Here is a 12,627-nt window from a genome sequence, read left to right on the forward strand (position 1 = left end):
AACCAATTATGAATATGGGCAGTAGCAACATTATGTATAAGTATATGTAAGTTTTCTTCTTTCTTCAATATGAGATTGATACTCTAAACTAATTCTAATCACGAGACAATACTAAAATAGCCGAGAAGATCCGATTTCCAAGATCGGTACTAATATAAATACGCGAGAAGATCCGATTCTTAATGTCGGTATTAATACGAATACCTGATTAGTGGCATGAACATCGTATACGATTTAAGTTGATGGTAAGATTAGTTTAGTTTAATTGATCTAAGTGACGAATCTTAAAATTTTAAATAATCTAACGAGAATCGGATTGAGCAAAAGTATATTCCCATCTTTAATAGCGCCCTATAGAAAGGTTGTTAATTTCTTGCTAAATTTGAATAGCTTAGCTACGTATTTATTTGTCCTATAGGATTTGTGAACTCACTTATCAAATTTTGGGACCTTCATTTCACTTTCCAAACCTATGGACTTTCAAGTCCACCCACCAAACATTATAATTGTATAAAATGTAATAACTTTCAAATTTTTAAACGACCACGATAATAAAATTGATCTAAAGATCCACACATGTATAATCAGTTGGAAAGTCATTTATATTCCTCCAATTAGAATGAAAAATAGGTAAGTGATTAAACTTTTATAAAGAAAATATTCGTACTCCTAAATTGACAGATGCATGTTGGGATTAAATAAAGTTAAGAGATTTTTAACGAAATACTCTCGGTACTGTTCACTTATAACGAAAAATTACATTTTCACATTTTCCTGGTACTATTCATTACACCTTTATTGCCATTTTTCTTTAAAATTAAAGTTTTTTTTTTAGACTTTTCGTTTTTTTTTTTTAAATTTAATAAGGTCAAAAATAAGTTTTAGGACTGCTAACGACTTGTAATTATTATTATTATTTATTTATTTATTTATAAAAGATAACGATAATAAGTTAAATTAAAAAAACAGATGGATAAATATCGAATCCACTGGTACAAGATGCATGTGTATCATTACTTTCCTGGTCGCTAGCAAATTAGCAGTCACTTCACCTAACCTATAGTCTATAGTCCGTCCAAAAATCCAAAACAGTCCAAAACACCAAAAGGGACGGCGCCCATTAAAACGACAACGGTGGTCCTGAATAATTTCACAGTTTCTACTTTCTAGGGCACCAGGGCCAATCTGCAATTAATACTATCTACACCTCTCGATCAAATGTCCAGCCATCTCTACGGCTTCGGCGCTGCTGCTCAATCAGCCACTTCTGCCGCCACCGCCGCCGCCCTCTCCTCCGTCTACTCCTCCCGCGCCCTAACCGACTCCTACCTATCCGACCCCGCCCTCCGTTACTATTCCGGGTCCGACCCTTTCGCCGACCACCACACCCGAGCTACCTCCATGTATCTTCCGCCGCATTTGATTCCCCATTCAGCATGGCCAGCTCCCGATGTGGAGCCCGGCGTCCCCGGCGTCAAACGCCCCTCCGAAGGTTTGTTCTTTTCGCTCCTCTGCTATCTATCACTCTACTTCAACTTTCTGTTTGGTTACTGGGAAAGTTGCTTGGGGACTGGACTACAATCATTTTTTCACATTTTGTCCTTCTGGGAGTGGTTGTTTTTGTTTGTTGTACAAAAAAGTGGGGATCTTGAATTTTATTTATGTTAAAAGTACATTACTTGAGTTGTTAAACTAGGATTAGGGAATGAAATTCGAATTAGTACACATTTGCTGGCACCTTCTAATCATTGCAACATAGAGTTCAAAAAGTGGGAGTGCCTTTAATGCCTAAGCTTAAATTTTCTGTTGTTTCTAACATAATCTTGTATGCGTATACGTTTCTTGAAGTGTGTCGAATATGCTTTTCGAATTCGTTAGTAATGTTTGAAACTGTTTAGTGTTTCAAGCTTACTCGCATCAAGTCGTTTCACCCCAGATTTCGCCTTAAAGAAGGAAAAATGGAACTGTTTTAGTAAAGGCATGCCTGATTATTATAGGGTTAGTGTGGGTGTAGTTAAAATTTACAATTGATTACTGTAGGGTTCATCTGGGTATTGTATTTTTATATGTCTAAGTAAGTACTTAATGTCCGGTAGTTTAGAGATTTTATATTGGCAATTAGGCCTTCTATATGCAATTACAGAAGCATAAGAATATATATATATAAGTGTTTAATATGTGTACTTTCATACTCAAAATTACTTTTAAAGCGATACTTATAATGTTACCTATATGTTTCCTCTGGTTTTCTTGTATATACGTGTCTACTACTATAGCACTCTACCATCAGAGTTATATGGGTGCCTATAATACGATTGGGCAAGAAGCTTGGTATGCTGCGTTAGCCAAGCGCCCTAGATACGAGGGTGCAAGCACTTTGCCTATATATCCACAGAGGCCAGGAGAGAAGGATTGTGCCCATTATATGCTCACAAGAACCTGTAAATTTGGAGAGAGCTGCAAATTTGACCATCCTATTTGGGTTCCTGAGGGTGGAATCCCAGATTGGAAAGAGGTGACTGTTTATTGTTATATTACATGCCTATAGTGGTATTTTGTCATACTATACATACAAAATTAGTATTTAGTATTATAACTTCTTAAATTTTATATCTAAAATAAATTTCTTTAGTTTGAGCTAATTAATCGTATCTTAAAACTATTTGTTATTACCGCGTTGTATGGTTGTTCTTTGAATGTACGAATACATACTAATGAATAATGATGAGATTTATTTGCTTATGTCTATACTTTCTTATACATTATAGAGCTCTATAGTCTGCATCAGAGTACAACTTTTTATTTTGAAATTTTACTGTTGTATCTATCTATTCTATAGTTTGTCTACCTGCTAAATCTTCTGTACAAAATTCAGCCAGCGAGGCTGAATTGGTACTTAAGTCATTAGTTAGGAAATCTATTGTTTCTCACTTTCTCTTTCTTTAATCTACTACACCTATTGGACTTTATTTTGGTTTTCAAAAAAATATTATGATTTCTTCATAATTTGTTATCATTTCATTGACCCCAGTTAGTTGTATGTTGACATCTGATTAAATAGTCATGTAGTGAACTGCTGATTAGAAAGAGGGTATTAGGGTACATTGAGTTGGCTAATCCCGTCCCACTACACCTTGTCTATCATGTTTTTCATTGTGAACATTATACCATCTTTAAGCTATGTTGAACATATTTGGTTTGATTTCGTATATTGTGAAGGAAGATTTGTCAGCTAAACTCTTACACTTAGAAAAGCTAATACCCGATGCAATAATGTTTTTAAGCCGAATTTTGGTAGAATGATTTGATTAATGTTTGCTGAATCTCTGCTCAGTAAAGTGTCCTAGGTCTCGAATTTGAAGAATTTGGTAGAATGTAGTAGGGTAGTTTTACCCTTGGAAAATAAAATATAGCTATGGTTAGTTTTGAGCTTTTGACTTGGTTGTTGGGTGTTTTCACTTTGAAACCGTAAGTTATATTTTTCCATAGTCTGAGAGGTTTTTGCAAGTGTTATTGATTATTCAACGAGTTTCTTCAATGCCTTAGCACATGCATTTTTTCAAAACTCATTGTGTTACTGAGTTTTGAGAATCCTTTTGTGTGGGCTCTCTAGAACACTGTCCTGCACCAAAAACTGAATTTTGGTTCTTTGGGGAGATTTTGCTCCTATGTTGAAGTTGTTGTGGACATGATTTGAAGATAAAGTTCCAAGTGATTGGGTTGTTTGTAGGAATTGACAAGTTGAGGAGAGTACTTGTACCTTCATATGTTTGAAAGACAAATTGGTTATTGGTGATTGTGAAGGCTGTGGGAATGCATTAAGAATTGCTTGGAGGCTGTGTTGGCAGGTTGCTAAAATTTATTGGAGATGGTGACGTAACGTTCGTGGAGTCAAGTTAGAAACTTTGACATCTTTGTAGATACATACTTTACTTTGCTTAGAATCATGTAAAAGGGGCTTTCATCTGATAAACCATTTGCCAGATGACGTGCGAATTTAGACGAATATATTAATTAAATGTATGATTTGTGTTATTCTAAGATTTCATGACTAGATGGACCTAATTTTTAGGCTTACACCTATATTATTGCCTTAAATTTTATGTACATAGGGATACAATCTCATGATTACCTACTTGCTTAATATCATGAGTTTTCTGCATGAAATATATTAAATAGAGGAAGTGTTTGCTCTTTTCTGCCTCCTATATTATCTTCATTAGGAATCTATTGAATATAGAAACTGAAGCTGTTGATCAAAGATTGCAGCTGTTAATTTTGTTCACGGGCTATTTTCTATTTGCCTATCAATTGCTATACAAATAAAATTAATCTCTGGTTCATTTAGGTTCCACTTGTTGCTCCAACTGAAGTCCTTCCTGAGAGAACAGGAGCACCAGATTGTCCTGTAAGTAGAAGTTCTATTCTTTCTTCTTTTTGCAGAAATAATGCATTTAAGCACTTGAACTGATCATTGATTCTTTTCCATTTATATGTTGCAGTACTTTATAAAGACTCAAAGATGCAAATTTGGTATGAGGTGCAAGTTTAATCATCCGAAGGATAAAGTGATTGCTTCTGTAAGTGCAGATGATATATATATTATCCAAGACTTGACTGTAATCTGGACTTATTCTCTCATGCTTAACTCTGGTTTCAGGATGCTTCAGAAAATGCTGATGTTTTTACCTTACCTGAGAGGCCATCTGAACCCCCATGCGCAGTAAGATATATTTCCATTACTCCTGTGGTGTTCATTATCTATCTGTTTATAATGTTGATTTGTTTACATTCCATTCTATATTTTTTAAACAGTTCTACTTGAAAACTGGGCAATGTAAATTTGGTGTGACCTGCAAATTTCATCACCCGAAAGATATCCAAATACCATCAGCTAACCAAGAGAACAAAGCTGGAGAAACCGATACGGCTATCAAGACAGAGGGAACTGGATTTTCTGTTAAGGCTCCTATTTCATTTACCCCTGCATTATTATATAACACCAAGGAGCTTCCTGTAAGACCGGTAATGTACCTTTGATAATAAATGGAGGGATGAAGTACTGCATGATCCTTTTATTACCCCTTCTTCATTAACTGCAGATCTTGTTCATTCTTTCTTGTTTTGATTTACTGCTTTATAATTTTGTGAATTTCTTTTGATTGTGTATCTCTTGCTTCTAACAGGGTGAACCTGATTGTCCATTCTACCTGAAAACTGGAAGGTGAGCATATTTCTAAGTTTTGTTGATAAGTAATATACTCTGATTAAATTGAAAGGTGACCGAGAATTCTTAAATCGATTTGTTTTCTGAATCAGTTGCAAGTATGGGGCAACTTGCCGCTACAATCATCCTGATAGATATGGTATATTTAAGATTCTGATGTTCAAGATTCCTGGGTTCAGTTTTGCATGTCATAGTTTCAATTGTTTATCAAATACGGTGGGGCATCAGAATTTCATTGCTTAAAAGTTTTTGTACAGCAATCAATCCGCCAATTGCTGCAATTAGCCATCCAATTGTAGCCACTCAGGCTGCAGGTCTGAACATAGGAGTCATTGATCCGGCTGCCTCCATTTATCAAACTTTGGCTCAGCCAACGGTACATATACCAATCATATTGTGTCTTTTATCTTACTGCTTTTTGTTTACACCATGAAGAAAAAGAAGAAAAGATAGCACATGGCTACATACTGGGAGGGCCATGGCACGTTGTTGTAAAACTTCCATCTTCGTATTTGTTTGCTTAAAGGTTTACTCATGTTACTTAATTTTTTGTTTTAGGTGGGAGTCGGCCCAACTGTGTATCCTCAACGCTTTGGACAGATTGAATGTGATGTAAGCATTCTTCTTCACCCTCTAGTTAAATGAATTTTATTTTAATGCACGTGGTTTTAAAACTTCGTCTTGAACTATTTGTTTGTTTTTATTATATGCAGATTTGTCTAACTCTGCCAGTACAGATTTGTCCATAAATGATTCTCATTTTTCTGAAACTTTGGAACCCTAATGATGACTTCTCACGTTTGTTGATTTTTTCATGCTGCAGTACTATATGAAGACAGGGGAATGTAAGTTTGGTGAACTATGCAAATTTCATCACCCAATTGATAGGTCAGTAGTGGCGCTGTCGACACCGAAGGCAGTGCCAGTTCAAGAAGCAAACGTTAAGCTAACTCTTGCTGGACTACCTCGGAGAGAGGTATGATCCTTCTCTTTAGAACAGTTGTTGCGATTGTACCAAGTCTTTTTTTAGTAGAGGGTCCAGGACGGTATTAGTATTTTCCAAAAAGCTTGAGAACTCTTCTCCAGCAACTTTGTAACTTTTCTCAAACGGCTTGATATTTCTATTTCTGTGCATTAGTAGGCGTGTTGGCATGCTTGGCCCCCAATTGTTGGATCAAATCTCACCTGCCTTCTTTGTTTGCATAACATGCATCAAACATTGTGAAAGGTCTTTAATAACAGAGAACCATGTGGCTGTAGACACTCTTAACGTTAGCTTTGGGCTCTTGACAGTTCCTTGATTGATGAGTGAACTAGAAAAACTAGTATAATGCTGTATTTTTTGTGCTGGGTTGTTCTGGACTTCTTTCCTTTCCACAATTATGTTTTAGTTCATGTACTCGGGCCAAGGTCCTAAAAGCTTTTTCATAGGGGGAAAAGGATCTCCCCGTTTGTACTTGAATTGGAGAAATGTCGACAGTAGAAGATACAACTACCCTTTTGTTCATTCAGAAGTGATCCTGATGCATTTAATCCATATCGTATATTTTGATTATTTTCCTTTGAAAATTTTAGTCTATCGAGGTGTTACGTATTGTCTGAAATCTTGGTATGTAAGATTTCTAATAAGGGCAGAACCTTTCTACAGGGTGTTGCTATCTGTGTGTATTACCTGAAAACTGGCACGTGCAAGTATGGTGCATCCTGCAAATTCGATCACCCACCCCCTGGTGAGGTTATGGGCATGGGCGCAACACAAGGAACCTCCGGAGGGGAAGCAAAAGCAGGTGAGTTCCCACAGGAACAGCAGTGAGGTCCCTAGCATGAAGAAGGTATTCATTGATCTCTGTTGCCATGCTCTGTTTCGAACTATGCTTTTCGAGCCATTGATGACACTGTACTTGTATGAATCGTTCAATCGACTATTCTTTGTGTTCCGTTTCTGTGGTGTGGTGCAAGTGTTTTCGGTCCATTGTATCGTAAGTAGTCTCTGCAAAACACTTTGTAGAGTTTATATATGATCAGATTCTATACAAAACTTTCCACTTTGTGTAGCTTATAAACTATTCAAACATGAAATACGAGCCGTTTGCCTCTAGTTTGTGCAGCAGTTCGAGCTCTTATAGCTCTTCCAGTCAGGCACGCTGTACACTCTGCAAAAGTTAAGTGACTTCCGTGCATCCCTTTTCTTCATTTTTGGCATTTGATTCGAGTAAGTGTGCGGAAATCATTTTTCCTAACAAAATGATTTTCGATAGAGGCTTGCACCCAAGAATCAATGCGCGTAAACAACTCTGTCATTAAGGTATTTATTTTGCAAGCGATAACAACTCTATATGAAAGGAGACTAAGGAGGAGGAAAGATTTGAACTTTAAACGCTGAAACCTCCGATGTTACTTGTCATAATCCATGGTTTTAGGGTTAAAAACACAAATGACACTACCGTTCTTACGTTAAATCGGATAATGAGTTAGCGAAGAAATTGTAGTAACACGAATTTGTGAGCTCACCAGTAACGCAATTATCGGTCAATGAATGAAATATTTTTCCGATGCTTGCAAAATTCTCCTCGTTGTCCCCAGAAGACTGAACCTTTCGTTTTCTAATCCATTTTTCGTGACTGCCTGGTACCTGCCCTCCTACGATCAAGTTTGGCTTCATCGTCAAAGTGATCCGTGAATGGTCAGTTGCTCTGATGAGAACTCTTGGCCATGTACCTTTCCATCTGTGACATTTTCATTTGAACTCGTCCAATACGTGGAGGAGGGAAGGTGAAAGTACAAGACTTTGTAGGCTAATCTATACAGCAGAGAAAAATGGCACATCTTATGAAGGCATGACTCCCTGTATTTTAGTTCCTGTCAACGGTAAGTTCGGTACATTTGGTGCGAGGGCTACCTAAATCGTGAGTTAATTTTGTTCACTTTACATTGTATTATTGCCTAAGATGCTATAATAATAGTAATTACATGTAAATTTATTTTATATAATCCGTCAATCTACCTAAGTTTCTCTCGTGTATTAGCAAATCCATCCCTTTCTTAATTTTCAAACGCTTAGAGATTAATTATGATTGGTAGGATTTTTAGAACAGTGATTGGCATTCAATAATAGTTTTAATATTCTCATGCTGACAAAAGTTGGTTCAGTCGATGATAGACGGGATTCAATGCGATTAGATTCCACACTTACCCCAAGTGGTGGAACGTCGAGTCTCTTGGGACAACTGGCCCAATCCGATCAGAATAAGCAACTAAGTCCAATATGTTTTTGCTAGAAAACGTAAAAGAAAGTATTTTAGAGATTTGATGTAATTAGAGATTCTATTTGATTCGATTTAGTTTAGATTTTCTTATCTTGTGGACAAGGGTTTGATTACAATCAAACATTTTTTTAAAATCAGTCAACTTTTTTAGTATTATTTTGTTTCTTTAAGAAATAGTCAACTTTTATTAAGAAACAATCAAATTTTATGAAGAAACCGTTAAGTTTTTTTAATAAATTTTTAAGAAACAATTTGTAATGAAGAGAAGATAAAAAATAAAAAAAAATGACGTGAGAGAGTAAAAAATAAGCCCACAAGTCCTAAGTATGTTTAAAAATACAGAATAAAAAAAAAGAGAAAAAGGATCACGCATGACAACAAACCCGTATTGGTTATCGCATGCGTCAGGCACTAGTTGGAAGATTGAAGGAAGTCTTTGTTTTTAATAGAAAAACTGAAAGTCTTTGCGAAATTATATTTTAATCTTCAAATAAGATGAAATTTAGAAAAATGTCTTATAAAAGATTAAAATTTGATTTTAGTTTATAGACTTTATTTAATGCCAGCATATCAAATGTCTTTCTTTTTTATTTATAATTTTATGGTGTTCATAAATTAAATTTCATGAAAATATTATAAATTTTAATTCTTATTATGATAAGTATCTTATATAAAAAAAATATTTTCGTAAAGATTATTCGGTACACATATTTTTGCATATTTTCTTATATGCCGCTAATTCATTACAATATATTTATGTATGAATATTTTGGTACATTAGGTTAGTATAATATCTTTAGGTATGGACATTTCGGTACACTAGTTTATTATATTATATTTAGGTACCGACATTTCGGTATCCTAATTTAATATTATATATTTAGGCATTGAATTTTTCAGTACACTTATGTTTTTGCATATTTTCTTATGTGCCACTAATGTGACATCTCACATCGCCCAGGAGAGTGAATCATGTAAGCCTTATATGTATATTCCTATCTCTACCTAGCACGAGACCTTTTGGGAACTCTATGGCTTCGGGTTCCGTAGGAACTCCTAAGTTAAGCGAGCTCGGGCGAAAGCATTCCCAGGATGGGTGGCTTACTAGGAAGTTCTCGTGTGAGTTCCCAGAAACAAAATTGTGAGGGCATGGTAGGGGGCCAAAGCAGACAATATCGTGATACGGTGGAGTCGAGCCCGATTTGGTATCAGAGCTAATCCCTGGCTGGATGTGTGCCGACGAGGACGTCGAGCCCCTAAGGAGGGGTGGATTGTGACATCCCACATCGCCCAAGGGACTGGATCATGTAAGCCTTATATGTATATTCCCATCTCTATATAGCACGAGGCCTTTTGGGAACTCACTATTTTTGGGTTATGTAGGAACTCTGAAGTTAAGCGAGTTCGGGCGAGAGCATTCCCAGGATGGGTAACCCACTGGGAAGTTCTCGTGTGAGTTCTCAGAAACAAAACCGTGAGGGTGTGGTAGAGGCCCGAAGCAGACAATATCGTGTTACGGTTGAGTCGAGTCCGAGATGTGGTGGGGGCCCAAGCCAGGATGTGACAACTAATTCACTACAATATATTTAGGTACAGACATTGCAGTACACTAATTTAGTAAAATATATTATGATATGAACGTTTAGGTAAACTAATTAGAGGAAGTAAAATAAATATAATGAATTAAAATGTGTATAATAATAAATAATTTTAATTTTAATGTAACAATATTAAATAAGATATCTATTAAATATTAAAACAAAAATATAATATAAATTTGAATTAAGTACACATTAAAGGACTAAAATCAATATCCAATATAATACCATGTTTTTATTAAATTTTAATCTTCTTCAAGGATTAAAGTTCAAAAATCCCAAAAAATTAAAATAAAATAAATAAAAATCACCCAAAAAATTAAATTAAAATAAAATAAATAAAAATCATACATGCAGCTTGATGTTTGCGTCATAAACTCAAAGTCTTCGTCTTAATAGACAGAGGTCACCATCCTTGCAAAGTCACATGCCAATCAAATTGCATTGGCCCTTAACATACGTTCCGTTTTTCTTTTTCCACAAAGTCATGGTCAAGTGACGATGCTTATAACTTAATTTATTATTATTATATGAGTTTGAATTTTAAAATCTGTGGTGTATAGATACAATCTCAAAATTTAATTAAACTCAACTCACATTGATGAATAAAATGGTGAACATTATCACAATTTGACAATGGTAAACAAAAATGCACTCCCATAAAAATAGGACTTAATATATACATATTAAAAACAAAGACAAAGTGATGCAAAATCTCGCAACGACTAATACTATTCCAAGTCATGCATGAAACATACGCATTTGTTCCTTCATGCCACTTGGTTGTAAGTAAACATCATGCAAAAGTTGCTTGACTTGGATTTTCACGAATAGACTTATAATTTCTGGTATCTAATAAATACCAAATTGAAATTATTCATCGATCTACAAATGTTCTCATGGAGGTACACATTTTTTTGCCACAATACCAATATAGAGGCTAAAAGATACTATGATATTAAATCCATATGTGGTCGAGATATTTATGAATTTAACCATTAAAATGCATAAACTCAATTATACATCCAGGTTAAATCATTTTCCGAAGTTTTGGTCCACAATAAAAACTGCTTACCTTGAGTTATACCTATAAAACGTGCAGAGGTGATTTACATTTTAGCCACAGTCAATGTATTGTGATTTTTGTCCTCGACTTTTGTGTCTAATAAAAATCCATGATTGAAAATATTCAATTTTTTTTTTTACACAAACAATATTATTTACACAAGGGAAGATGGTGGGTTTAGCCTCACAATGGGCTAACAATAATGTGGTTCAAATTTTCCTTTAGCGGAATCTAACCTAAAACCTCTGACTTACAAGTGAAGAGGAATACCACTAGACTGTACCAAAAATTCTCATGGACGCAAACATTTTTCTACCACATATAGGAATATAGAGGCTATAAGATGCTAAAATATGTGTTGAGCCATTTACAAATTTAGTTATTAAAATGGAATTGATCTTACTTGGATGCATAATAGTTGTAGGCTCACACCACATCGAAATTCAATGATCTGAACCGTCTATTTTTCAAGTTGTACCTCATCGATCATCTTTGAAAAATATTAGTCAAATCTGAAATATTTGAGATATCTAATTGAGTTTAAAGTAATTGACGAACACTTTATTCTATAAGAGACAATAAATTCCATCATGATAATTAAATAGACAAATGTTTCCGGATTGAATTGAATTTTTGCAAAGATGATCTATGAATCAAGACTTACAAAATAACAGTTCAGATCATTCAAGTTCGACATGGAGTGAGCCCTACAACTAGTCTCCATTTTTATCCAAAAATGGAGAACCTTTTAATAAAGGGTATATATATATATATGTGTGTGTGTGTGTAGAAGTGCGTAGGTACATAAATCTATCTCTCTAGACCAGTACATCAACATGCAAAGAAGTTGTTATCCATACATGAACAATGATAAGCTATAGGTACAAAAATGCAAGTATACAGATATGAAAACCTTACTACATAATCATGATCACAAACATATTCATGAATATGTACGTACACATGCAATAAAAGCTTTTCTTTTATGTACACATACGACTCCAACTAAAAATTAGATTTTAAAAATTCAAATTAAAATTAGGTTTGAAATCAGTAATGAACAAAATTAGGCTCGAAATTAGCTAATTTGGCTAATATATGAAAAATTGTAAGTTGCATATAAAGTCAAAGGACAAAATTCAATATTTAATCTCATACTACCGTAATGCGATTGACCATAGCGTTGGAAATTTGGACTTTGAGGACAAGAGTGTCACCGTGAAGAGAGTGGACATCCTCTAAATACTGGTGCGAGAGGATTAAGACATTGGAGTCAATTAGGAGTGGTTTGTTAATAGTCGACACCAATTGGGGCTTCGTGCACATCGCCTTTCTTTCTTTGCGAGTTCCCGAAGTACTCCTGTTACCCATAATAGCAACTCCAGCGTATCAAAGGTTTCCTAGGGTAACTTCCTATTCAATCCCCTCTGGTGAACAGTAACTACCTTAATAAACAGTAATTGCATTTTG

The 12,627-nt window shown here is 35.1% G+C and overlaps 1 protein-coding gene across 2 annotated transcripts; it reads left to right on the forward strand.

The window, feature by feature from the left end:
* The first annotated feature begins 1,027 nt into the window (after window positions 1–1,027).
* HUA1 (floral homeotic protein (HUA1)) lies at window positions 1,028–7,325 on the forward strand. Of its 2 annotated transcripts, none has more exons than XM_068468088.2 (12): window positions 1,028–1,492; window positions 2,277–2,515; window positions 4,349–4,408; window positions 4,503–4,580; window positions 4,661–4,723; window positions 4,816–5,025; window positions 5,187–5,224; window positions 5,320–5,366; window positions 5,485–5,603; window positions 5,786–5,839; window positions 6,051–6,203; window positions 6,876–7,325. In XM_068468088.2, the coding sequence occupies exons 1-12, from the start codon at window positions 1,219–1,221 to the stop codon at window positions 7,038–7,040; spliced, it is 1,500 nt and encodes a 499-aa protein (XP_068324189.1). In that variant the 5' UTR covers window positions 1,028–1,218; the 3' UTR covers window positions 7,041–7,325. The 2 variants fall into 2 exon arrangements, with proteins under 2 accessions (XP_068324189.1, XP_088534388.1); XM_088678262.1 differs by having other exon boundaries at window positions 1,106–1,492; window positions 4,816–4,959.
* Window positions 7,326–12,627: the final 5,302 nt, after the last annotated feature.

The sequence above is a fragment of the Pyrus communis genome, chromosome 10 (genome assembly GCF_041283825.1).
Source record: "Pyrus communis isolate YQ-2024b chromosome 10, ASM4128382v1, whole genome shotgun sequence".
In the NCBI taxonomy this organism is placed as follows: Eukaryota; Viridiplantae; Streptophyta; class Magnoliopsida; order Rosales; family Rosaceae; genus Pyrus; species Pyrus communis.

Coding starts and splice junctions, on each gene's coding strand:
- HUA1 (XM_068468088.2), top strand. CDS start 1,219: ATGTCCAGCCATCTCTACGGCTTCGGCGCTGCTGCTCAATCAGCCACT. Junction 5,026..5,186: donor AGGAGCTTCCTGTAAGACCG/GTAATGTACCTT, acceptor TGCTTCTAACAG/GGTGAACCTGATTGTCCATT. Junction 6,204..6,875: donor CTGGACTACCTCGGAGAGAG/GTATGATCCTTC, acceptor ACCTTTCTACAG/GGTGTTGCTATCTGTGTGTA.